The sequence below is a fragment of the Ranitomeya imitator genome, chromosome 2, assembly GCF_032444005.1.
Source record: "Ranitomeya imitator isolate aRanImi1 chromosome 2, aRanImi1.pri, whole genome shotgun sequence".
Taxonomy (NCBI): domain Eukaryota; kingdom Metazoa; phylum Chordata; class Amphibia; order Anura; family Dendrobatidae; genus Ranitomeya; species Ranitomeya imitator.
Genome location: NC_091283.1, coordinates 35431120 through 35454104, shown reverse-complemented (window position 1 = coordinate 35454104; position 22985 = coordinate 35431120). Strand labels below are relative to the sequence as shown.

General features: G+C 43.6%; 1 protein-coding gene across 1 annotated transcript; it reads right to left on the bottom strand.

Moving 5' to 3' along the window:
• Positions 1-481: 481 nt before the first annotated feature.
• On the bottom strand, positions 482-7939 carry LOC138661620 (uncharacterized). The gene is made up of 4 exons (XM_069746445.1): positions 7760-7939; positions 1962-4820; positions 1767-1873; positions 482-1016 (listed from the first exon to the last, which is right to left on the bottom strand). Exons 1-4 carry the CDS (start codon positions 7818-7820, stop codon positions 951-953), a joined length of 3093 nt encoding a protein of 1030 aa, XP_069602546.1. The 5' UTR covers positions 7821-7939; the 3' UTR covers positions 482-950.
• Positions 7940-22985: the final 15046 nt, after the last annotated feature.

Here is a 22985-nt window from a genome sequence, read left to right as displayed (position 1 = left end):
GGGATGCTTTCTAGCTGATACTGTATATGGGTTACTCTATGACCTCTACTGGTTTTTATGTACTCTCTAGCTGAGAGTACTTATGGGGCGCTCTCTGGTTGCCACTGTTTTTGGTGCACTTTGATTGCCATTTTATTTTGGTAGACTCTCCGGCTAGCATCGGTTATGGTGCACTCTCTGGATGCCACTGTTTTTGAAGCAAACTCTGACACTATGTGTGGGGCACTCTCTATGTGGCATTGTTAATGGGGCACTCTGGCTGCCACTGATTTTGGCGCCCTCTCTGACTGCCACTGTCTTTGGGGTACTCTCTGGCTCTGTTCTATTTTGTTGTGTTACATATAAGCTGAAATGTTGGCAAACACAATCTAATACCTGTTGACAACCTTCATTCCCTTCAAGGACCCACATTGACCACAAATCATAGAAACGTTTAACTATAAGGACTGACACATACCCCGTGTTGGTTTTTGGTTTCTTTAATCGTCAAAACCTTTTGCAGTTACATAGTATAAAACTGCACATCATAAGTTTATGATGCAGATAAAAAAAATAAATTATTTAATACAATTATTACAACATCTAAAATATTAGCACTGACCAGCAATGCTGCATCACTTTGGTTATCAGATCAGCAAAAATGCTTTCATCATATCACCCCTTCCGGTTATAAAAAAAAAACCCAGCAAAACATATATGTAGTAGACACATTATCCACTGGATGTCACCCTCACACTGCCTTCTATATTGCGGAGCATCTATAACACACACAGTGGCCATAGGGCGCCAGTATTACTGAGTAATCTCCTAAATAAATACATATGTGATTCCAAAAAATCAGTAACAGTCATCTATGACATGATGTAATACTCTCAATGTCCATTAGTGGCAGTATATCCCAAAACTCCATGGACAGAATACTGTTGATTTGAGGTATTCAAGTCAGCAACTTAAATGAAGGAGCGGGAAACAACATAGCGGTTCATTCCTTTAAGTCTTTGGATATGGTATATTGCCTGTAAAACAAATGAAAAAGTTAGAGAAGGTTTGCTTTTTTAATAATATTAATTAGGTATCACACGATGAAGTCAATATTATGGTCATCTTAGTAAATCACAGGCACATATGTATTGATCAGCTTTAAAAAAAAACAACTGAAAAAAATAACTAATATCTTGAGAAATTGGAGTCTATGCCAAAATTTGTGGAATGTTAATGCTGGACTCATCTGTATATTTTGAGTTTCATCTGCCATATTAAGGGGCATCTGTTCAAGTATTGATGGGTTTTACTGGTTCCTCAAAATGAACGGAGATCTGAATTGTTAAAGGTCTGGTTCAGTAAGGAGAGAGGAGAAGGACTCAAGGGGAAAGGAAGGACCACAGAGTGAAATAATTGCAGCAATACCTCTTCATGCGTGGTCATAGGAATCACAATCATTCCCCTCTGTGAAGCAGAATTAGGCCAAGTTCAGACAAGCGTGTTTCATGGTCTGTATATGGACCACTATGACCAGATTAATCTTGAGTCTCCCAGCCCGAAAATTACAGCCTCAGACACATGTGAGGCTGTAAGTTTAGCTCAGGAGACCTGCGATCTGTATACGGACCTTGAAACATAACCATATGAACCCAGCCTTAGTAATAGCAGTTCCACACACTGAATATGACCCCTTCAACGATCCCTGAGGCTTTTGCCATTTTCAGTTAAACAATCTTCCCATTTGCCCTGCTTGCCTATTGGTATTTAGTCAGAGAAAGACTTACCAATAATGTTGCTCCAACAATAGCAAAAGTTCCAACGCCAACAGCCAAAGAGATGAGAATGATTTTCCAAGAAGCCAAGAAATTGGTGGAGCCATCGGTTGTGGCCACTGAAAGAAGACTCAAGTTGTGGATTAGCTCACAATCATGTATTTTCATTCTAAATCTCATTTATCTGTTTATAATTTATTCATTTACCTGAATTCTGGCCTTGGGTGCTTTGGATTTTGGTGACTGAGGAGTAGTTGGTCACTGGAGAAGAAGAACCGGAATTGGTGACTGTTGTTGAAGAGGTCTTTGTATCCGTGGTCAAGCGAATAACGGTGGAATTAGAAGATGTCGTGGAAGATGTCTGGCTGTTGGAAGACATGGATGTGCTGCTGACCACTGAGTTATTTGTCAAGTCCATTGTGGTTCTTTGTGATGATGATGATACTGATGAGATAGGTGAAGTATTTATGGTAATGGTTGAGCTATTGAAAACACCAGTGTCTGAGGCTGTTGTGCTGCTTGGTGAAGTTGAATGGACACTTGAGGTTTTGCTAGAAGAAACCATTGTAATATCGGGTGTTAATGAGATGGAAGGTGAAGCAGTTTTAGTTATATCAGATGAGGGACTGCTCGTGATAGTAGATCGGCTGGAAGCTGGTGCCATGCTGGTGGATACTGGCTGATTACTGGTTTCATTTTTGGATGAAGTTACCATATGAGTGGCTGCAGGTGGAGCTGATGAGTATGTAGAGCTTCCCAAGTCCAATAATGTCGTACTGGCACTATTACTTGAAGATGCTACTGTGCTCCTGTTTGGAGTTGGCATGATACTCAAAGAATTAGAAGATGAGGTTGTATTGGTCAAAGTTGTTGGGGAGCCAGTTGTTATAGAAGAAGACATACCTGAGGCACCTGTAACATTAACAAAAGAAGACACTAGATTTGTAGTTGTTGTCGAAGAACTAGAAGCTGTATTATTCTTGGTAACATCATAGATGTTGATTGTGGTGATATTGGATGCTGTTGGGTCTGAAGATGTCACTGTGTCACTCACAACCTCCTGGTTTGTAATACCACTATTGGTCAAAGTTGTTGGGGAGTCAGTTGTTATAGAAGAAGACATACCTGAGGCACCTGTAACATTAACAAAAGACGACACTAGATTTGTAGTTGTTGTCGAAGAACTAGAAGCTGTATTATTCTTGGTAACATCATAGATGTTGATTGTGGTGATATTGGATGCTGTTGGGTCTGAAGATGTCACTGTGTCACTCACAACCTCCTGGTTTGTAATACCACTATTGGTCAAAGTTGTTGGGGAGTCAGTTGTTATAGAAGAAGACATACCTGAAGCACCTGTAACATTAACAAAAGAAGACACTAGATTTGTAGTTGTTGTCGAAGAACTAGAAGTTGTATTATTCTTGGTAACATCATAGATGTTGATCGTGGTGATATTGGATGCTGTTGGGTCTGAAGTTGTCACTGTGTCACTCACAACCTCCTGGTTTGTAATACCACTATTGGATGGTGTTGTTGTGATGTTAGTATAGGTAGGTGGTTTGCTGGAATCATTACCAGAAGATGTGGTGAAGCTGCTTTTATTTTCAGAAGATAAACTTGAAATTGTAGATGAATTAATCTGGGTAGTATGATGACTGGTGCTAGGAAATTCTGTTGTGCTATCAGTCCTTGATTGGTTACCATTAATAGAAGAAGTCACCATGATGTCTTTGGTTGAAACCCATGTACTCGATTGCGTGACCTTATCCGTTGTAGAACTTGGTGTGTCAATACTCGAAGATTCCGGGTTTATACCAGGTGCTGATGTAACTGGAGATGTATCTAAGTTGTTTCGAGAGGATGGTTGACTCAAGGTTGTTCCCAACTGGGAAGTGGTTGATGTTGGTGAGACACTGGTAGTTATCAGAGGAACACCGGATACCATATTCTGTGCACTAGTAATGTTAGGAGCAAGAGAATTGCTGGTTGCTGTACTAATGTATAGGGTGTTATATGATACTGACTGAGTACTAGTTGCTCCTACTTGAGTAGATGACTTGATTATAGTAGATGATGTTGATGTACTGGAAAATGTCTCTAAATTATTAGTTGATGTTGGGAATGGTGGTGATGTACCAGAAGACATAATTGTGCTATTACTTACTAATGATTGATTTGTTGATGGTGGATGGGCACTGTTATTGTTGATCGTTGATGTTACAACCGATGTAGTTGAGGTGTCGTTTGATGTAGTTGTCGTAGATGAGCTAGTGGTATTTACTGTTGATGGTACTATATTAGAAGAGGCAGTGATTGTCATATTTGATTTTGAATCAGTTTTAGTTATGGCTGTTTGGATGCTTGTGTGGTAGGGTAAGTTTGTCATTGAACTAGGTGTTGATGACATAGATGGATTGCTATTAGGAGATGGGTTATTGATCATCATGCTTGTAAGGACTGGAGGAGTGGCTCTGGAAGATGTTGTGCTTGATGGCAAATAGGTAGTGGGCAGGGCTGGCTGAGTACTTGTTGATTGTGTATAGGTTGATGTGGTGAGCTTTGTACTTGCATTTATGGGTTCCTGAGATGTCCTGGTGCTGTCTGATAAGTTGATGGTTGGTATTATTTTACTACTACTTTCTGTTCCAGAAGATGTTCCTGTAGGCGACGTCCCATCTGGTTCAGTAATGCTTTCTGTTGATAATGGTACAGTTGTATTTTCTCCTGGTTTTAAACTGGTCTCAGTAAAGGAAATAGAACTCCTAGAGGTGGACTCTACTGGTTGACTGCTGGTCTTGGTAACAGAAGCAGATGTCTTCGTTGTCCCTTCTGGTTGTCTACTGGTTCCATTAGACAGCGGAGTATTTACATGTGTGGTCACTTCTGGTTGACTGCTGGTTTCATCAAAGATTAGAGTGGTTTCCGTGAAGTAGTAATCTGTTGTTGCCTCTTCTGGTTGACTACTGGTTATTAGAGTTTTCGGAGCGTCAGTAGTTCTGGGAAATAATATGCTGCTGATAGTGCTGATCAGGGATCCTAGTGACTGGGCTTCAGCATTCTGCCCTGAAAAAAAAGTGAGAACGTGTGAGACACCAACCAATGTGTGCAGACAATATAAGTGGTACCCATCGATGTAAACCACGAAATACACAGGTTTTCTAAAACAGAACATCTCTTTAGTGTCTTATACCATATTCTACCTTGTCCCATAATATATTCCCACAGCACAAATTCTGATGACACCAAACCCAACTCTACCATCTACTGTATGTATAAAACATATTGAGACAGTAGGCCCATTATGTGATCCTATGGATGCAAAAGGACAGATCTCTATTTAGGACACGTTGTGGAAACATTCGGTCAAAAATATAATTAATTACAGAATCTCATGTGTTTCCCGTATAATGGTCGATTGGCACTACTGGGAGTGCAGATATGATCATGTCATGCAGCGTAAGAAGCTACTTGTCGTTTATTCCTCCTCTCGTAAGATTAATGCCGTATGTGCAACCCTATAAAAGTGCAAGTTCAATGTCCTCCACACGGTCAATCTCATATCCTCACCCTTATATAAGGTCACTATCATATTTTTACTTATTTATCCGGTCCATGTGACATTATCACCCTTATATAAGGTCAGTGCCAAATGCTTACCCTTATAAAAGGTCAATGCCACATTCTCACCCGTATATAAGGTCAATGCCTCATCGTCACTCTTATATAAGGTCATTGCCCTATGTACACGCTTATATAAAGGTCAATGCCACATTCTGACCCTTACATAAGGTCAATGCCACATTCTCACCCTTATATAAGGTAAATGCCACAATCTCACTTTTATATAAGATCAATGCCTCATTGTCACCCTTATATAAGGTCAATGCCACATTTTCACCCTACAATCTATGAGGAAAAAGGGGAGACACGAGAGGTGGATGGTAACAATTGCTTTCGTTGTTCAGACCAGCCATAGTGTAAGGCTCGGGTGTTCATGTAAAGCTGCATGAACCAGTTATTGGCCTAAGTATGTAGCAGTACAGACACAGAGGGCTATTAACTGCATGAAATGTATGAGAACATGATGCGAGGAACCTGATTAAGGTTTAAGTTTTTTGAATGGGCCACACAGGGATAGTTAGGTTAATGCGTTAGGCCAGTCAGAACAGATGCGTTTTTAGGGCACGCTTAAAACTGTGGGGATTGGGGATTAATCGTATTAACCTGGGTAGTGCATTCCAAAGAATCGGTGCAACACATGAAAAGTCTTGGAGACGGGAGTGGGAGGCTCTAACCGTTGAGGATGCTAACCTGAGGTCGTTAGCAGAACGGAGAACATGGGTAGGGTGGTAGACTGAGACCAGGGAGGAGATGTAGTGTGGTGCTGAGCCATGGAGTGCTTTGTGGATGAGGGTAGTAGTTTTGTACTGGATTCTGGAGTGGATGGGTAGCCAGTGTAATGACTGGCACAGGGTAGAGGCATCGGAATAACGGTTAGTGAGGAATATGATCCTGGCTGCAGCATTCAGGACAGATTGGAGCGGGGAGAGTTTGGTAAGAGGGAGGCCGATTAGTAGAGAGTTACAATAGTCCAGACGAGAATGAATGAGTGAAACAGTGAGAGTTTTTGCAGAGTCGAAAGTAAGAAAAGGTCAAATTCTAGAAATGTTTTTGAGATGCCATATGTTTTTGGTCAATGCCATATTCTCACCCTTATATAAGGTTAGTGCCTCATTATCACTCTTATGTAGGGTCATGTCCCCATGTACACCCTTATATAAGGTCAATGTCACATTCTCACCCTCATATAAGGACACTGCCACATTCTTACCCTTATATAAGGTCAATGCCACATTCTCACCCTTATATAAGGTCAATGCCACATTGTCACTTTTATATAAGGTCATTGCCCTATGTACATGCTTATATACGGGTCAATGCCACATTCTCATCCTTACATAAGGTCAAAGCCACATGCTCACCAATATATAAGATCAGTGCCACATTCTCACCCTTATGTAAGACCAACAACATATTTGTATCCTTTCATAAAGTCAAATTTGTGTCGCCGTGATCCTTAACGGGATCTAATTGTCCTGACCTCGTCCTCACCCTTACCTACTTTACCCTCACGTCACATTTTGGTGTCAGAGAAAACTGGAAAAAGAGAGTGCAATACGATCTTAACTGATAAAAAAAATGAGGTGTGAAGGAAGGGAATCCATTCACCTAGTATGGCAGCTACAAAGCAATGTGTATTTCGCATGTATGATTATCACACGGCTGCTGCAAGGACACCGCTCTTGAAAGGACCAAATTGTAAGAAGACAATGTGACGGAGGTGCCACTCATATGCTGCCAATGATGAATCCACAGTATATCTGACGGGATATATTGAATGATTTATTGAATAGGTTTACAGAGTCAATGCGTTTCGAGGCCATTTCTGCCGGTCACATTAGATTTCTGTCCTGATGAAGAGGTCCTGCACGGTCTCGAAACGCGTTGACTCTGTAAACCTATTCAATTAATCATTCAATTTATCCCGTCAGATATACTGTGGATTCATGATTGGCAGCACATGAGTGGCACCTCCGAAACACTGTCTTCATACATTTTGGTGTTGTCACCAAGTTAATTTCCATTCTCTTACATTTTGGGACGCCTTGTTCTTTACATTCAGCCGCATGAAAGACTAATGGAAGTTATGGCAGCTTGATGGTCCCACATCTTCTCCGCTGTCCTGGACCTTACACTTATATTCCATTCATCTACATAACGGTTTATTTTTCTGTAATCACAGACCTCATGGCCTGCAGCTGTATACCCCTATATACTGCTACTATACTCCTATATACTGCTACTATATTCCTATATACTCCTATACATTTCTACTATATTCCTATATATTGCTACACAATTCCTATATAATCCTACATACTGATGCTATACTCCTATATACTCCTAGGAGACACACACTACAATGTGGCAGATTTTCTTACCTGCTAAGAGGAGCAGCAGCAGCAGTGCCGGGGGGGCAGCCTGCAGTCCTGGGGATTTCATGGCAGCTCTTGCAGTTCAAATAATCTTAATACAATAATTTCTGAGCCCCTGAATACAGTTTTATATGCCAGGATGAAATCCATGGGTGGGGCGATGACTTAATTTTGACATCACGACTGTTCTCAGGATGAGGCATCTCTTTTGTAAACTGTACTGATACCTCTCATCTACAAAAGGTGAAGGGAAAACAGGGAGTGCCGCCACCAAAGTGATCTCTCCAGCCATGAATAGGAGAGTCCTTATCTATAGAGACGGGTGTAACTGTTTATATACATGGAGATAACTCATTGCTAAAACGGTATGTATTTCATACATGAGAGGTTGTGAAACAGATAGATGCTTAGATAGGAAAGAATGTGAGAAAGGAGAAAGGAGAAAGAAAGAAAGAAAGAAAGAAAGAAAGAAAGAAAGAAAGAAAGAAAGAAAAAAAGAAAGAAAGAAAGAAAGAAAGAAAGAAAGAAAGAAAGAGAGAAAGAAAGAAAGTAAAAAGGAAAAAAGAGAAAGAAAGAGTAAAAAGGAAAAAAGAGAAAGAAAGAGTAAAAAGGAAAAAAGAGAAAGAAAGGTGAATGATAAAGAAAGTAAGTAAGAGAAAAAGAGAGAAAGAGAAAGAAATATAAATAAAGAAGGTGAAAAAGAGGAAGAGAGAAAGGAAGAAAGATAAAAAGAGAAAGAAATTGTGAAAGAACGAAAGAGAAGGAAGGGAAAGAAAAAACAAAACAAAAAGAAAGAAAGAAAAAAAGGAGAAGGAAAGAACGAAAGAAAGAAAGAAAGAAAGAAAGAAAGAAAGAAAGAGAAAGAAAGAAAGAAAGAAAGAAAAGAGATAAAGAAGGTAAATAAAAGAAATAGAAAGAATGAGAAAGGAAAAAGGGAAAGAGAAAGAAAAAGAAAAAAGAAAGAAAAAAAAGACAAAATCAAGAAAGATAGATAATAGATAAATAGACGATAATGGATAGTTAGATAATAGATAGATAATAGATAGATAGATCATAGATAGATAATAGATAGATAGATAGATAGATAGGTAATAGATAGATAGATTGATAATAGATAAATAATAGATAGATAAAAGATAGATAGATAATATATAGATAATAGATAGATGAATAGATAATAGATAGATAGATAATAGACAATACATCAGACTCTCGCCTACCATCGAAAACCTTCAAAAAGAACCTGAAGACCTACCTCTTCCAACAAGCCTACAACCTGCAGTAACCACAAGGGTTGAGCGAAACGGGTCGGTCATTTTCAGAAGTCGCCGACTTTTGGCAAAGTCGGATTTCATGAAACCCGACCCGATCGGCCATGCGGTACTCCATGGAGCTCTTTACACATACCTTTCCTGGGTTAGAAAGTGAAACAGTTAACAGGCCATGCCCATTACAAGTTGAATCGGACATGGAGTGCACAGATGCACAGCCACAGCCAGATTACTATGCTGTTCCTTTGACTCAGACCAGAACATTGCCCTCGCAGTGTACTGATCCAGAATCAGACCCTGATGAGACTATGGTGCCCCGTCACGAACGCTATACCACCGGCTTACACGGTGACACAGACGAAGTTGCACATGAGATAGAAGAGGAGGTCATAGATGACCCAGTTGTTGACCCCGATTGGCAGCCATTGGGGGAACAGGGTGCAGGCGGCAGTAGCTCTGAAGCGGAGGAGGAGGAGCCGCAGCAGGCATCAACATCGCAACAGGTTCCATCTGCCAGGCCCGTATCTGGCCAAAAACGCGTGGCAAAACCAAAACCAGTTGTAGGACAGCGTGGACATCCGGTTAAAGAAGCTCAGTCTGCAATGCCTGAAAAGGTATCCGATAGTTGAAAGAGTGCAGTCTGGCATTTTTTTAAACAACATCCAAATGATCAGCGCAAAGTCATCTGTCAAAAATGTTCAACTACCTTAAGCAGAGGTCAGAATCTTAAAAGTCTAAATACAAGTTGCATGCGTAGACATTTAACCACCATGCATTTGCAAGCCTGGACTCACTACCAAATGTCCCTTAAGGTTGTAGCACCCTCGGCCAATGAAGCTAGTCAGCAACGCTACATCCCTTCCCTCACTGTAAGCCCACCATTTCCTGCACCACTTGCAGTAAATGTGCAGATTTCGTTGCCAGGCCAAAGCAGTCAGGGAATCACCAGTTTCGTAGAAGGAAACACTGCATGTAGGGCACCAGCAAGAATACCATCTCCAACCCTCTCTCAGTCTGCCATGCCCACCGGCACCCCCGCTAGTTCCACAATCTCTAGCTCTCCAGTCCAGCTCACCCTACATGAGACTCTCGTTAGGAAAAGGAAGTACTCATCCTCGCATCCGCGTACACAGGGTTTGAACGCCCACATTGCTAGACTAATCTCATTAGAGACGATGCCCTACCGGTTAGTTGAAAGCGAAGCTTTCAAAGCCCCGATGGACTACGCTGAACAACGCTACGAGCTACCCAGTCGACACTTATTTTTGAGAAAAGCTATCCCAGCCCTCCACCAGCATGTTAAAGAGTGCATCGTCCATGCACTCAGGCAATCTGTGAGTACAAAGGTGCACCTGACAACAGACGCATGGACCAGTAGGCATGGCCAGGGACATTACGTGTCCATCACGGCACACTGGGTTAATGTGGTGGATGCAGGGTCCACAGGGGACAGCAATATTGGGACAGTTCTGCCTAGCCCACGGTCTAGGAAACAGTTGGCTGTAGGCATTCGCCCCCCCTCCTCCTCCTCCTCGTCCTCCTGCAGAAGTGAGAGCTTGTCCACAGACTGCAGTCGCACGAGCACTCCATCCGCAGCTGCCACTGTTGCACACGAGGTGTCCCATTATGGGACAGCTAGTGGCAAGCGTCAGCAGGCTGTATTGGCTATGAAGTGTTTGACCGACAACAGACACACCGCAGAAGTTCTGTCAGAGTTCTTGCAGAAAGAAACTCAGTCATGGCTGGGCACTGTACATCTTGAGGCAGGCAAGGTAGTGAGTGATAACGGAAGGAATTTTATGGCTGCCATAGCCCTTTCACAACTGAAACACATTCCTTGCCTGGCTCACACCTTAAACCTGGTGGTGCAGTGCTTCCTAAAAAGTTATCCGGGGTTACCCAACCTGCTCCTCCAAGTGCGCAGACTTTGCTCGCATATCCGCCGTTCGCCCGTGCACTCCAGCCGTATGCAGAACCATTAACAGTCTTTGAACCTTCCCCAGCATCGCCTAATCATCGACGTTACAACAAGGTGGAACTCCACACTGCACATGCTTCAGAGACTGTGCGAACAGAGGCGTGCTGTTATGTATTTGTGGGAGGATACACATACACGGGCAGGCAGTTGGATGGCAGACATGGAGTTGTCAGGTGTGCAGTGGTCGAAGGTACAAGACCTGTGTCAAGTCCTTCAGTGTTTTGAGGAATGCACATGGCTGGTTAGTGCAGACAACGCCATAATAAGCATGAGCATCTCATGAGCATCCCCCTAATGCATCTGCTGATGCAAAGTTTGACGCACATAAAGGAGCAGGCGTCTGCAGCCGAGGAAGAGGGAAGCCTTGATGACAGTCAGCCATTGTCTGGTCAGGGCAGTCTACAGGATGAGGTAATGGGCGAAGAGGAGGAGGACGAGGGGGATGATGGGGATGAGTATTTTTTGAATGAGGAAGCTTCTCCGGGGCCAATAGCAACTGGTGGCGTTGCAAGGCCGGGTTCAGGTTTTTTGAGGGAGACAAGTGACGTAGATTTGCCTGAAACTGCCCCTCAACCCAGCACAACCGCAGATTTGACAACTGGAACTTTGGCCCACATGGCGGATTATGCCTTACGTATCCTCAAAAGGGACCCACGCATTATTAAAATGATGACCGATGATGATTACTGGTTGGCCTGCCTCCTTGATCCTCGCTATAAAGGCAAATTGCAAAATATCATGCCACATGAGAACCTCGAACAAATATTAGCAACCAAACAAGCAACTCTTGAAGACCGTTTGATTCAGGCATTCTCAGCACACAGCGCCGGTGATGGTTCTCACACGAGCTGCAGGGGGCAACAGGGCAGAGGTGTTAGAGTTGCACAAATCAGAAGTGGCGTTGGACAGAGGGGTTTTCTGACCAGGTTGTGGAGTGATTTCGCAATGACCGCAGACAGGACAGGTACTGCAGCATTAATTCAAAGTGACAGGAGACAACATTTGTCCAGTATGGTTACTAACTATTTTTCATCCTTTATCGATGTTCTCCCTGAACCGTCATTCCCATTTGATTACTGGGCATCCAAAATAGACACCTGGCCTGAATTGGCAGAATATGCATTGCAGGAGCTTGCTTGTCCAGCAGCTAGTGTACTATCAGAAAGAGTATTCAGTGCTGCTGGTTCAATATTGACTGAAAAAAGGACTCGTCTGGCTACCCAAAATGTTGATGATCTAACCTTCATTAAAATGAACCACTCATGGATTTCTAATTATTTTGCCCCACCTTTCCTGGCTGACACCTAGCTTTCCTATAAAAAGGCCTTGCTTGTGGACTGGTCTTACTGACTGTTCCAATCTCTTAATTTGCAGCAGCTGTTTGTCCAGCATACAACATGTTTACACCTCCCTAAATGGGCTAACTCCCCCCACGGGGCCGTGGTCTCGCCACTTGGCGCAAGCACCTGTGAGAGTGCCGTTTGTCTGAAGAGGTGGGTGTGCCCGCTTTTGGTCGACGGCACTGCCACTGGGTCCCTCATAGTACAATAAAGTGTCTCTGGCGGTGGTGGCCCGCAACCAACGTCAGACACACCGTTGTAACATGAGGGGCTCTGGGCCTGTACCGCCGGCCACAAGAGAGTTCCCCCCCAGCTCAAACAGTGCTCTACCACTTGTAAAATTATCTCTCACAGCTCCAACAATGTTTAGTCTATGCACTGACATCCATCAATGCCTGGCACTGACAATACCAATTTGTTGACATGTATGATGCTAGTTAAAATAGTCAGGGTCAGTGTCCTATATTGACACCAGTAAATACTTATCGCCAAATTACTATGTTTGAAACTCAGCAGAGGAGCCCACCCCTCTACCCCACCCTTTTGTTTTTTGGTTTTGTTGTTTTGCGAGACATTAACATCTATTTATTTTTTGGGAAAACTAACTGTGTCAGACACTCCTTCCAATCGTCCTCCGCTGACCACACCAATGCTGCCTGTGTACCCCTGCCACATAATCGAAGGTGCTTTGAGCCTATTTTTTTTAATTTTAGGCCTACTAAGTGTGTCTGCGGTCCCTCCTTCCATTTGTCTTCCACTGAGCACACCAATGCTGACCGTTTACCCATGTAACTTTTTTCAACCTGCAATGAGCCTACTTTGTGGTGTAAGGTCTACTAGCAGTGTCTGTCTGCGCCACTTAATACAGCTGTCCTCCTCTAAAAAAAAAAAAAGGCTGGTTTTCAGCCTGTCAGAATTATAAAACTGCATTGGGGCCACAAGTTTCGTTGTGGTCTACAAACTGAGTCTTCCGCTCCAAGGTGTTCTCCTGATTGCCTTTACTGAGCTTCTATCTTCAGGCTCTTGTTAAATAGTTTTTTAATCAAACAACTGCAGTGGGGCTACTAGTTTGATTGGGGCCTACTAACAGTGTCTGCCGCTCCAAGGTGTTCTCCTGGTTGCCTTTCCTGAGCTTCAATCTTCAGGCTCTCGTTAAATAGTTTTATAATCGAACAACTACAGTGGGGCTACTAGTTTGGTTGGGGCCTACTAACGGTGTCTGCTGCCCCAAGGTGTTCTCCTGGTTGTCTTTCCTGAGCTTCTATCTTCAGGCTCTTGTTAAATAGTTGTTATATGGAACAACTGCATTTGGCCTACTAGTTGGGTTGGGGCCTACTAAGGGTGTCTGCCGCTCCTTGCTGTTCTCCTGGTTTCCTGTCCTGAAATTCCATTTTCAGGCTCTCCTTAAGTAGTTGTTAATATTACACTGAATTTGGCCTACTATTGTGGTTGCGGCCTACTAATGGTGTATGCCGCTCCGTGCTGTTCTCATGGTTTCTTGTCCTGAAATTCCATTTTCAGGCTCTCGTTAAGTAGTTGTTGAAACAGCACTGCATTAGGCCTACAAGTTGGGTCTGGGTTGTAGAGACGGTGTCTGCCACTCCAAGATGTTCTCCAGGTTGCCTCTCCCTAGCTTCTATCTTGAAGCTCTCATTAAGTAGTTGTTGAAACAACACTGCATTAGGCCTACAAGTTGGGTCTTGGTTGTAGAGACGGTGTCTGCCGCTCCAAGGTGTTCTCCAGGTTGCCTCTCCCTAGCTTCTATCTTGAAGCTCTCATTAAGTAGTTGTTGAAACAACACTGCATTAGGCCTAAAAGTTGGGTCTGGGTTGTAGAGACGGTGTCTGCCGCTCCAAGGTGTTCTCCAGGTTGCCTCTCCCTAGCTTCTATCTTGAAGCATTCATTAAGTAGTTGTTGAAACAACACTGCATTAGGCCTACAAGTTGGGTATGGGTTGTAGAGACGGTGTCTGCCGCTTCAAGGTGTTCTCCAGGTTGCCTCTCCCTAGCTTCTATCTTGAAGCTCTCATTAAGTAGTTGTTGAAACAACACTGCATTAGGCCTACAAGTTGGGTCTGGGTTGTAGAGACGGTGTCTGCCGCTCCAAGGTGTTCTCCAGGTTGCCTCTCCCTAGCTTCTATCTTGAAGCTCTCGTTAAGTAGTTGTTGAAACAACACTGTATTAGGCCTACAAGTTGGGTCTGGGTTGTAGAGACGGTGTCTGCCGCTCCAAGATGTTCTCCATGTTGCCTCTCCCTAGCTTCTATCTTGAAGCTCTCATTAAGTAGTTGTTGAAACAACACTGCATTAGGCCTAAAAGTTGGGTCTTGGTTGTAGAGATGGTGTCTGCCTCTCCAAGGTGTTCTCCAGGTTGCCTCTCCCTAGCTTCTATCTTGAAGCTCTCATTAAGTAGTTGTTGAAACAACACTGCATTAGGCCTACAAGTTGGGTCTGGGTTGTAGAGACGGTGTCGGCCGCTCCAAGGTGTTCTCCAGGTTGCCTCTCCCTAGCTTCTATCTTGAAGCTCTCGTTAAGTAGTTATTGAAACAACACTGCATTAGGCCTACAAGTTGGGTCTGGGTTTTAGAGACGGTGTCTGCCGCTCCAAGTTGTTCTCCAGGTTGCCTCTCCCTAGCTTCTATCTTGAAGCTCTCATTAAGTAGTTGTTGAAACAACACTGCATTAGGCCTACAAGTTGGGTCTGGGTTGTAGAGATGGTGTCTGCCGCTCCAAGGTGTTCTCCAGGTTGCCTCTACCTAGCTTCTATCTTGAAGCTCTCATTAAGTAGTTGTTGAAACAACACTGCATTAGGCCTACAAGTTGGGTCTGGGTTGTAGAGACGGTGTCTGCCGCTCCAAGGTGTTCTCCAGGTTGCCTCTCCCTAGCTTCTATCTTGAAGCTCTCGTTAAGTAGTTGTTGAAACAACACTGTATTAGGCCTACAAGTTGGGTCTGGGTTGTAGAGACGGTGTCTGCCGCTCCAAGATGTTCTCCAGGTTGCCTCTCCCTAGCTTCTATCTTGAAGCTCTCATTAAGTAGTTGTTGAAACAACACTGCATTAGGCCTACAAGTTGGGTCTTGGTTGTAGAGATGGTGTCTGCCTCTCCAAGGTGTTCTCCAGGTTGCCTCTCCCTAGCTTCTATCTTGAAGCTCTCATTAAGTAGTTGTTGAAACAACACTGCATTAGGTCTACAAGTTGGGTCTGGGTTGTAGAGACGGTGTCTGCCGCTCCAAGGTGTTCTCCAGGTTGCCTCTCCCTAGCTTCTATCTTGAAGCTCTCGTTAAGTAGTTGTTGAAACAACACTGCATTAGGCCTACAAGTTGGGTCTGGGTTGTAGAGATGGTGTCTGCCGCTCCAAGGTGTTCTCCAGGTTGCCTCTACCTAGCTTCTATCTTGAAGCTCTCATTAAGTAGTTGTTGAAACAACACTGCATTAGGCCTACAAGTTGGGTCTGGGTTTTAGAGACGGTGTCTGCCGCTCCAAGGTGTTCTCCAGGCTGCCTCTCCCTAGCTTCTATCTTGAAGCTCTCATTAAGTAGTTGTTGAAACAACACTGCATTAGGCCTACAAGTTGGGTCTGGGTTGTAGAGACGGTGTCTGCCGCTCCAAGGTGTTCTCCAGGTTGCCTCTCCCTAGCTTCTATCTTGAAGCTCTCGTTAAGTAGTTGTTGAAACAACACTGTATACAAGTTGGGTCTGGGTTGTAGAGACGGTGTCTGCCGCTCCAAGATGTTCTCCAGGTTGCCTCTCCCTAGCTTCTATCTTGAAGCTCTCATTAAGTAGTTGTTGAAACAACACTGCATTAGGCCTACAAGTTGGGTCTGGGTTTTAGAGACGGTGTCTGCCGCTCCAAGGTGTTCTCCAGGTTCCCTCTCCCTAGCTTCTATCTTGAAGCTCTCATTAAGTAGTTGTTGAAACAACACTGCATTAGGCCTACAAGTTGGGTCTGGGTTGTAGAGACGGTGTCTGCCGCTCCAAGGTGTTCTCCAGGTTGCCTCTCCCTAGCTTCTATCTTGAAGCTCTCGTTAAGTAGTTGTTGAAACAACACTGTATACAAGTTGGGTCTGGGTTGTAGAGACGGTGTCTGCCGCTCCAAGATGTTCTCAAGATTGCCTCTCCCTAGCTTCTATCTTGAAGCTCTCATTAAGTAGTTGCTGAAACAACACTGCATTAGGCCTACAAGTTGGGTCTTGGTTGTAGAGACGGTGTCTGCCACTCCAAGGTGTTCTCCAGGTTGCCTCTCCCTAGCTTCTATCTTGAAGCTCTCATTAAGTAGTTGTTGAAACAACACTGCATTAGGCCTACAAGTTGGGTCTGGGTTGTAGAGACGGTGTCTGCCGCTCCAAGGTGTTCTCCAGGTTGCCTCTCCCTAGCTTCTATCTTGAAGCTCTCGTTAAGTAGTTGTTGAAACAACACTGTATACAAGTTGGGTCTGGGTTGTAGAGACGGTGTCTGCCGCTCCAAGATGTTCTCAAGATTGCCTCTCCCTAGCTTCTATCTTGAAGCTCTCATTAAGTAGTTGTTGAAACAACACTGCATTAGGCCTACAAGTTGGGTCTGGGTTGTAGAGACGGTGTCTGCCGCTCCAAGGTGTTCTCCAGGTTGCCTCTCCCTAGCTTCTATCTTGAAGCTCTATTTAAGTAGTTGTTGAAACAACACTGCATTAGGCCTACAAGTTGGGTCTGGGTTGTAGAGACGGTGTCTGCCGCTCCAAGGTGTTCTCCAGGTTGCCTCTCCCTAGCTTCTATCTTGAAGCTCTCATTAAGTAGTTGTTGAAACAATACTGCATTAGGCCTACAAGTTGGGTCTGGGTTGTAGAGACGGTGTCTGCCGCTCCAAGGTGTTCTCCAGGTTGCCTCTCCCTAGCTTCTATCTTGAAGCTCTCATTAAGTAGTTGTTGAAACAACACTGCATTAGGCCTACAAGTTGGGTCTGGGTTTTAGAGACGGTGTCTGCCGCTCCAAGGTGTTCTCCAGGTTCCCTCTCCCTAGCTTCTATCTTGAAGCTCTCGTTAAGTAGTTGTTGAAACAACACTGCATTAGGCCTACAAGTTGGGTCTGGGTTGTAGAGACGGTGTCTGCCGCTCCAAGGTGTTCTCCAGGTTGCCTCTCCCTAGCTTCTATCTTGAAGCTCTCGTTAAGTAGTTGTTGAAACAACACTGTATTAGGCCTACAAGTTGGGTCTGGGTTGTAGAGACGGTGTCTGCCGCTCCAAGATGTTCTCCAGGTTGCCTCTCCCTAGCTTCTATCTTGAAGCTCTCATTAAGTAGTTGTTGAAACAACACTGCATTAGGCCTACAAGTTGGGTCTGGGTTTTAGAGACGGTGTCTGCCGCTCCAAGGTGTTCTCCAGGTTCCCTCTCCCTAGCTTCTATCTTGAAGCTCTCATTAAGTAGTTGTTGAAACAACACTGCATTAGGCCTACAAGTTGGGTCTGGGTTGTAGAGACGGTGTCTGCCGCTCCAAGATGTTCTCCAGGTTGCCTCTCCCTAGCTTCTATCTTGAAGCTCTCATTAAGTAGTTGTTGAAACAACACTGCATTAGGCCTACAAGTTGGGTCTGGGTTTTAGAGACGGTGTCTGCCGCTCCAAGGTGTTCTCCAGGTTCCCTCTCCCTAGCTTCTATCTTGAAGCTCTCATTAAGTAGTTGTTGAAACAACACTGTATTAGGCCTACAAGTTGGGTCTGGGTTGTAGAAACGGTGTCTGCCGCTCCAAGGTGTTCTCCAGGTTGCCTCTCCCTAGCTTCTATCTTGAAGCTCTCGTTAAGTAGTTGTTGAAACAACACTGTATTAGGCCTACAAGTTGGGTCTGGGTTGTAGAGACGGTGTCTGCCGCTCCAAGATGTTCTCCAGGTTGCCTCTCCCTAGCTTCTATCTTGAAGCTCTCATTAAGTAGTTGTTGAAACAACACTGCATTAGGCCTACAAGTTGGGTCTGGGTTTTAGAGACGGTGTCTGCCGCTCCAAGGTGTTCTCCAGGTTCCCTCTCCCTAGCTTCTATCTTGAAGCTCTCATTAAGTAGTTGTTGAAACAACACTGCATTAGGCCTACAAGTTGGGTCTGGGTTGTAGAGACGGTGTCTGCCGCTCCAAGGTGTTCTCCAGGTTGCCTCTCCCTAGCTTCTATCTTGAAGCTCTCGTTAAGTAGTTGTTGAAACAACACTGTATACAAGTTGGGTCGGAGATGGTGTCTTCCGCTCCAAGGTGTTCTCCAGGTTGCCTCTCCTTAGCTTCTATCTTGAAGCTCTCATTAAGTAGTTGTTGAAACAACACTGCATTAGGCCTACACGTTGGGTCTGGGTTGTAGATACGGTGTCTGCCGCTCCAAGGTGTTCTCCAGGTTGCCTCTGTCTAGCTTCTATCTTGAAGCTCTCGTTAAGTAGTTGTTGAAACAACACTGTATACAAGTTGGGTCTGGGTTGTAGAGACGGTGTCTGCCGCTCCAAGATGTTCTCAAGATTGCCTCTCCCTAGCTTCTATCTTGAAGCTCTCATTAAGTAGTTGTTGAAACAACACTGCATTAGGCCTACAAGTTGGGTCTTGGTTGTAGAGACGGTGTCTGCCGCTCCAAGGTGTTCTCCAGGTTGCCTCTCCCTAGCTTCTATCTTGAAGCTCTCATTAAGTAGTTGTTGAAACAACACTGCATTAGGCCTACAAGTTGGGTCTGGGTTGTAGAGACGGTGTCTGCCGCTCCAAGGTGTTCTCCAGGTTGCCTCTCCATAGCTTCTATCTTCTAGCTCTCGTTAAGTAGTTGTTGAAACAACACTGCATTAGGCCTACAAGTTGGATGTGGGTTGTAGAGACGGTGTCTGCCGCTCCAAGATGTTCTCCAGGTTGCCTCTCCCTAGCTTCTATCTTGAAGCTCTCATTAAGTAGTTGTTGAAACAACACTGCATTAGGCCTACAAGTTGGGTCTGGGTTGTAGAGACGGTGTCTGCCGCTCCAAGGTGTTCTCCAGGTTGCCTCTCCCTAGCTTCTATCTTGAAGCTCTCATTAAGTAGTTGTTGAAACAACACTGCATTAGGCCTACAAGTTGGGTCTGGGTTGTAGAGACGGTGTCTGCCGCTCCAAGGTGTTCTCCAGGTTGCCTCTCCCTAGCTTCTATCTTGAAGCTCTCATTAAGTAGTTGTTGAAACAACACTGCATTAGGCCTACAAGTTGGGTCTGGGTTGTAGAGACGGTGTCTGCGGCTCCAAGGTGTTCTCCAGGTTGCCTCTCCCTAGCTTCTATCTTGAAGCTCTTGTTAAGTAGTTGTTGAAACAACACTGCATTAGGCCTACAAGTTGGGTCTGGGTTCTACAAATGGTGTCTTCCGCTCCAAGGTGTTCTCCAGGTTGCCTTTCCCTAGCTTCTATCTTCAGGCTCTCGTTAAATTGTTTTTAATATAACACTGCATTTGGCCTACTTGTTTTGTTGGCCCTACTAACGGTGTCCGCCGCTCCTTGATGTTCTCCTACACTGAACAAACCAGTGCCGCCTGTTTACTTCTGTTACCAATTTTGAACTGCATTTAGCCTACTTACTGATTTGGGCCTACTCACTGTGTCAGCCTCTCATTACAGTTGTACTCCACTGAACAAAGGAATGCCCCCTGGTTAGTCCTGTTACCAATTTTGAACTGTATTTAGCCCACTTTATTATTTGGGCCTATATCTGTGTTTCCTCCTCATCCTGCCCATTGCCCAGCCAGTGATAGATGAGTCTGCTGTTACATTGACCCATAACGCAACATTCCCCGTGCACGCTACACAGCAAGATTGTGACCCTGTTGAAAGTCAGGTTACCCTTCCCGCATACCATAACACCTTACACGGGGACAAAGAGGAAGGTGCAGATGAAAGTGCAGGTTCCTTCATCAGGTGTGGGGGGGGGAGGGGGAAGCTCGTTGGCGACGTCACTGGCACAGGGCCCCTCATAGTACGCAAAAGTGTCGCTGCCGGTGGGAGGCGCCCCCGCCGTGCAAACACACCGCCGTACTTTGAGGGGCCCTGTGCCAGTGCCAATGCCAACGAGTGGGCCCCCCCTGCTTGCTGAGGATCACAGCACTTGCAAAGTTGAAATACTTACCTCTCCCTGCTCCACTGCCGTGACGTGGTCCAGATTTCCTGGGCCCACTAAATACTTGAACCAGCCCTACCCCCCACAACTTTAGCCAAATGACCCCCAATTTCCAATGCCTTACTATTATTATAAGGTAAATTAAGATTGACAAGCTTCAGTAACAAGAATGTATGTTTTTGCCATTAAAATGGGCACTGTACATGTTTTCCTGGCCTCCACTCACTGCCAACTATGCTCCCCCATTGACTTGCATTGGGTTTCGTGTTTCGGTCGATCCCCGACTTTTCGCGATAATCGGCCGATTTCACGCGACTCGACTTTTGAGATAGTCGGGTTTCGCGAAACCCGACTCGACCCTAAAAAACTAAAAGTCGCTCAACCCTAGTAACCACTGATCGACCAAACCGCTGCATGACCAGCTCTATCCTCACCTACTGTATCCTCACCCATCCCTTGTAGATTGTGAGCCTTCGCGGGCAGGGTCCTCTCTCCTCCTGTACCAGTTGTGACTTGTATTGTTCAAGATTATTGTACTTGTTTTTATTATGTATACCCCTCCTCACATGTAAAGCACTATGGAATAACTGGCACTATAACAATAAATAATAAAAAAATAAAAAATAAAAATAATAATAATAATAATAAAAGATAGATGGATAATAGATAGATAATAGATAGATGGATAGATAGATAATAGATGGATAGATAGATAATAGATATACAGATAATAGATAGATAGCTAGATAATAGATAATTGATAGCTAATAGATAGATAAATAGATAGTTGGATATATAATAGATAGATAATATATAGATAATAGATAGATGGATATATAGATCATAAATAATAGATAGATGGATAATAGATAGATAATAGATAGATAATTGATAGATATATAGATAATAGATAGATAATGGATAGATGGATAGATAGATAATAGATACATAATAGATAGATAATAGATAATAGATAGATAATAAATATACAGATAATAGATAGATAATAGACAGATATATAGATAATAGATAGATGGATAATAGATAGATAATAGATAGATAGATAAATAGATAATAGATATATAATAGATAGATAATAGTTAATAGATAGATAATAGATAGATAATAGACAGATATATAGATAGATAGATAGATAGATAGATAATTCTCTGGCATATTCTAAATGTTTCTGTGCCATATCCTTATTCTTAAATCACATCTCAAACCAAATATTTCTCCAAAATGTACCCACCCAACAGCTGTAGGAAAGAATTGAAAAAAAAAAAATAGATGTTAAAAATGTTAATAAATGTCAAACAGCTATTATTGAGGTCTGTAGATGGATAGATCTATGCTGTGTAGGATGTAACATCTGTACAGTACATATAGTGAACTTTGTCTATTCTTGAATAATTAATAAAATTAAATTGTCTGTTTTTCTCGCCTTATCAAGCATAAATAGTTTGAAAACATCCGTGTATCCCCGATGTGATCACCAAGAATACAACTTCTGTAGTCATATAGGATTTAGGACATTTTCTGTTATACATTTGTAATTCTGGACCTCACTTCCGAGGAAGTTTCTATTGGAGTTTGGGTGTCCGTCTTTGGGAAAAGTTTCTATGTAAAACAATATAATAACCCACTAATGACACCAATGATGCATCAGCCTGGTGGAGTGGAGCCAATTTCACCCCTGTAGGATCCCACACGAGGGTGGTACAGACATCTGCAAGGGATTTACGAAGATGCAGAGCAAGTGCTTTCGACTATGTGTGAGGAAGAGGTCAAGGGTGTTTCGTAGGATAAGAGAGCAGAATAAAATATAGCCTCGATGGATTATGCTTAGAGAGAAGGAGTTATCACCAAGCAAAATGATTACGTGAAATTGGAAATCAAGTACAACCTGCAGCCCAACATGAGTCAGGGCAGATGGGTTCCTGAAGAACACGAATGGATGTTGGTGGCACAAACATGGAGAGAAGTGTGAAATAAAATCAAGGATTTGATAAAAAATGACCGGTAGAAGTAGCAGGAGAGTGAGCCAGGAAATTCAGGAGAGAAGCTAACGATAAAGAAAAGTCAAGCCATGAAATAATCCTATCACTATGATGCTCACCAAAGGAGGGATATGTAGTTCTGCAACTTGTTGAACGTGGGCTGAGTCTCCAAGGGACACTTCAGTTCTCCACCAACAACCTTTCCCAGTCAAAGATCCATGTTGGAGCCTCCTAAGTAGCACCGATTGGCACCATTATAAGGCGAGGACGTGATGACAATGTAGATGAAAAGTTCAGGGTAGAAACAAGTCAATATCAATAAATTGGTCAAAGCCAGGAAGAGAAACCAGAGAAAATTTTATAAGTCAGGAGACGTAGTCAAGACCACTATAAGGGAGTACAAGGAGGTGTAAATCAGGAATGAGGTTGGAGTAAAGGTCCAGGAATGATTTAATTTTACAGTTACGATGTTCAACAAAGGATGTTACCTCTAGTTCTGCAACTTATGTAGCACTGTCAAACCAGGGACAAAAATACCAACAGAACAAAGAGACTGATCTTCAATTGGCACTATTATCAGGCAAGGACATGAT

Coding starts and splice junctions, on each gene's coding strand:
- LOC138661620 (XM_069746445.1), bottom strand. CDS start 7,820: ATGAAATCCCCAGGACTGCAGGCTGCCCCCCCGGCACTGCTGCTGCTG. Junction 4,821..7,759: donor GCTGCTGCTCCTCTTAGCAG/GTAAGAAAATCT, acceptor CTTTTTTTTCAG/GGCAGAATGCTGAAGCCCAG. Junction 1,017..1,766: donor TTGTTGGAGCAACATTATTG/GTAAGTCTTTCT, acceptor TTTGTTTTACAG/GCAATATACCATATCCAAAG.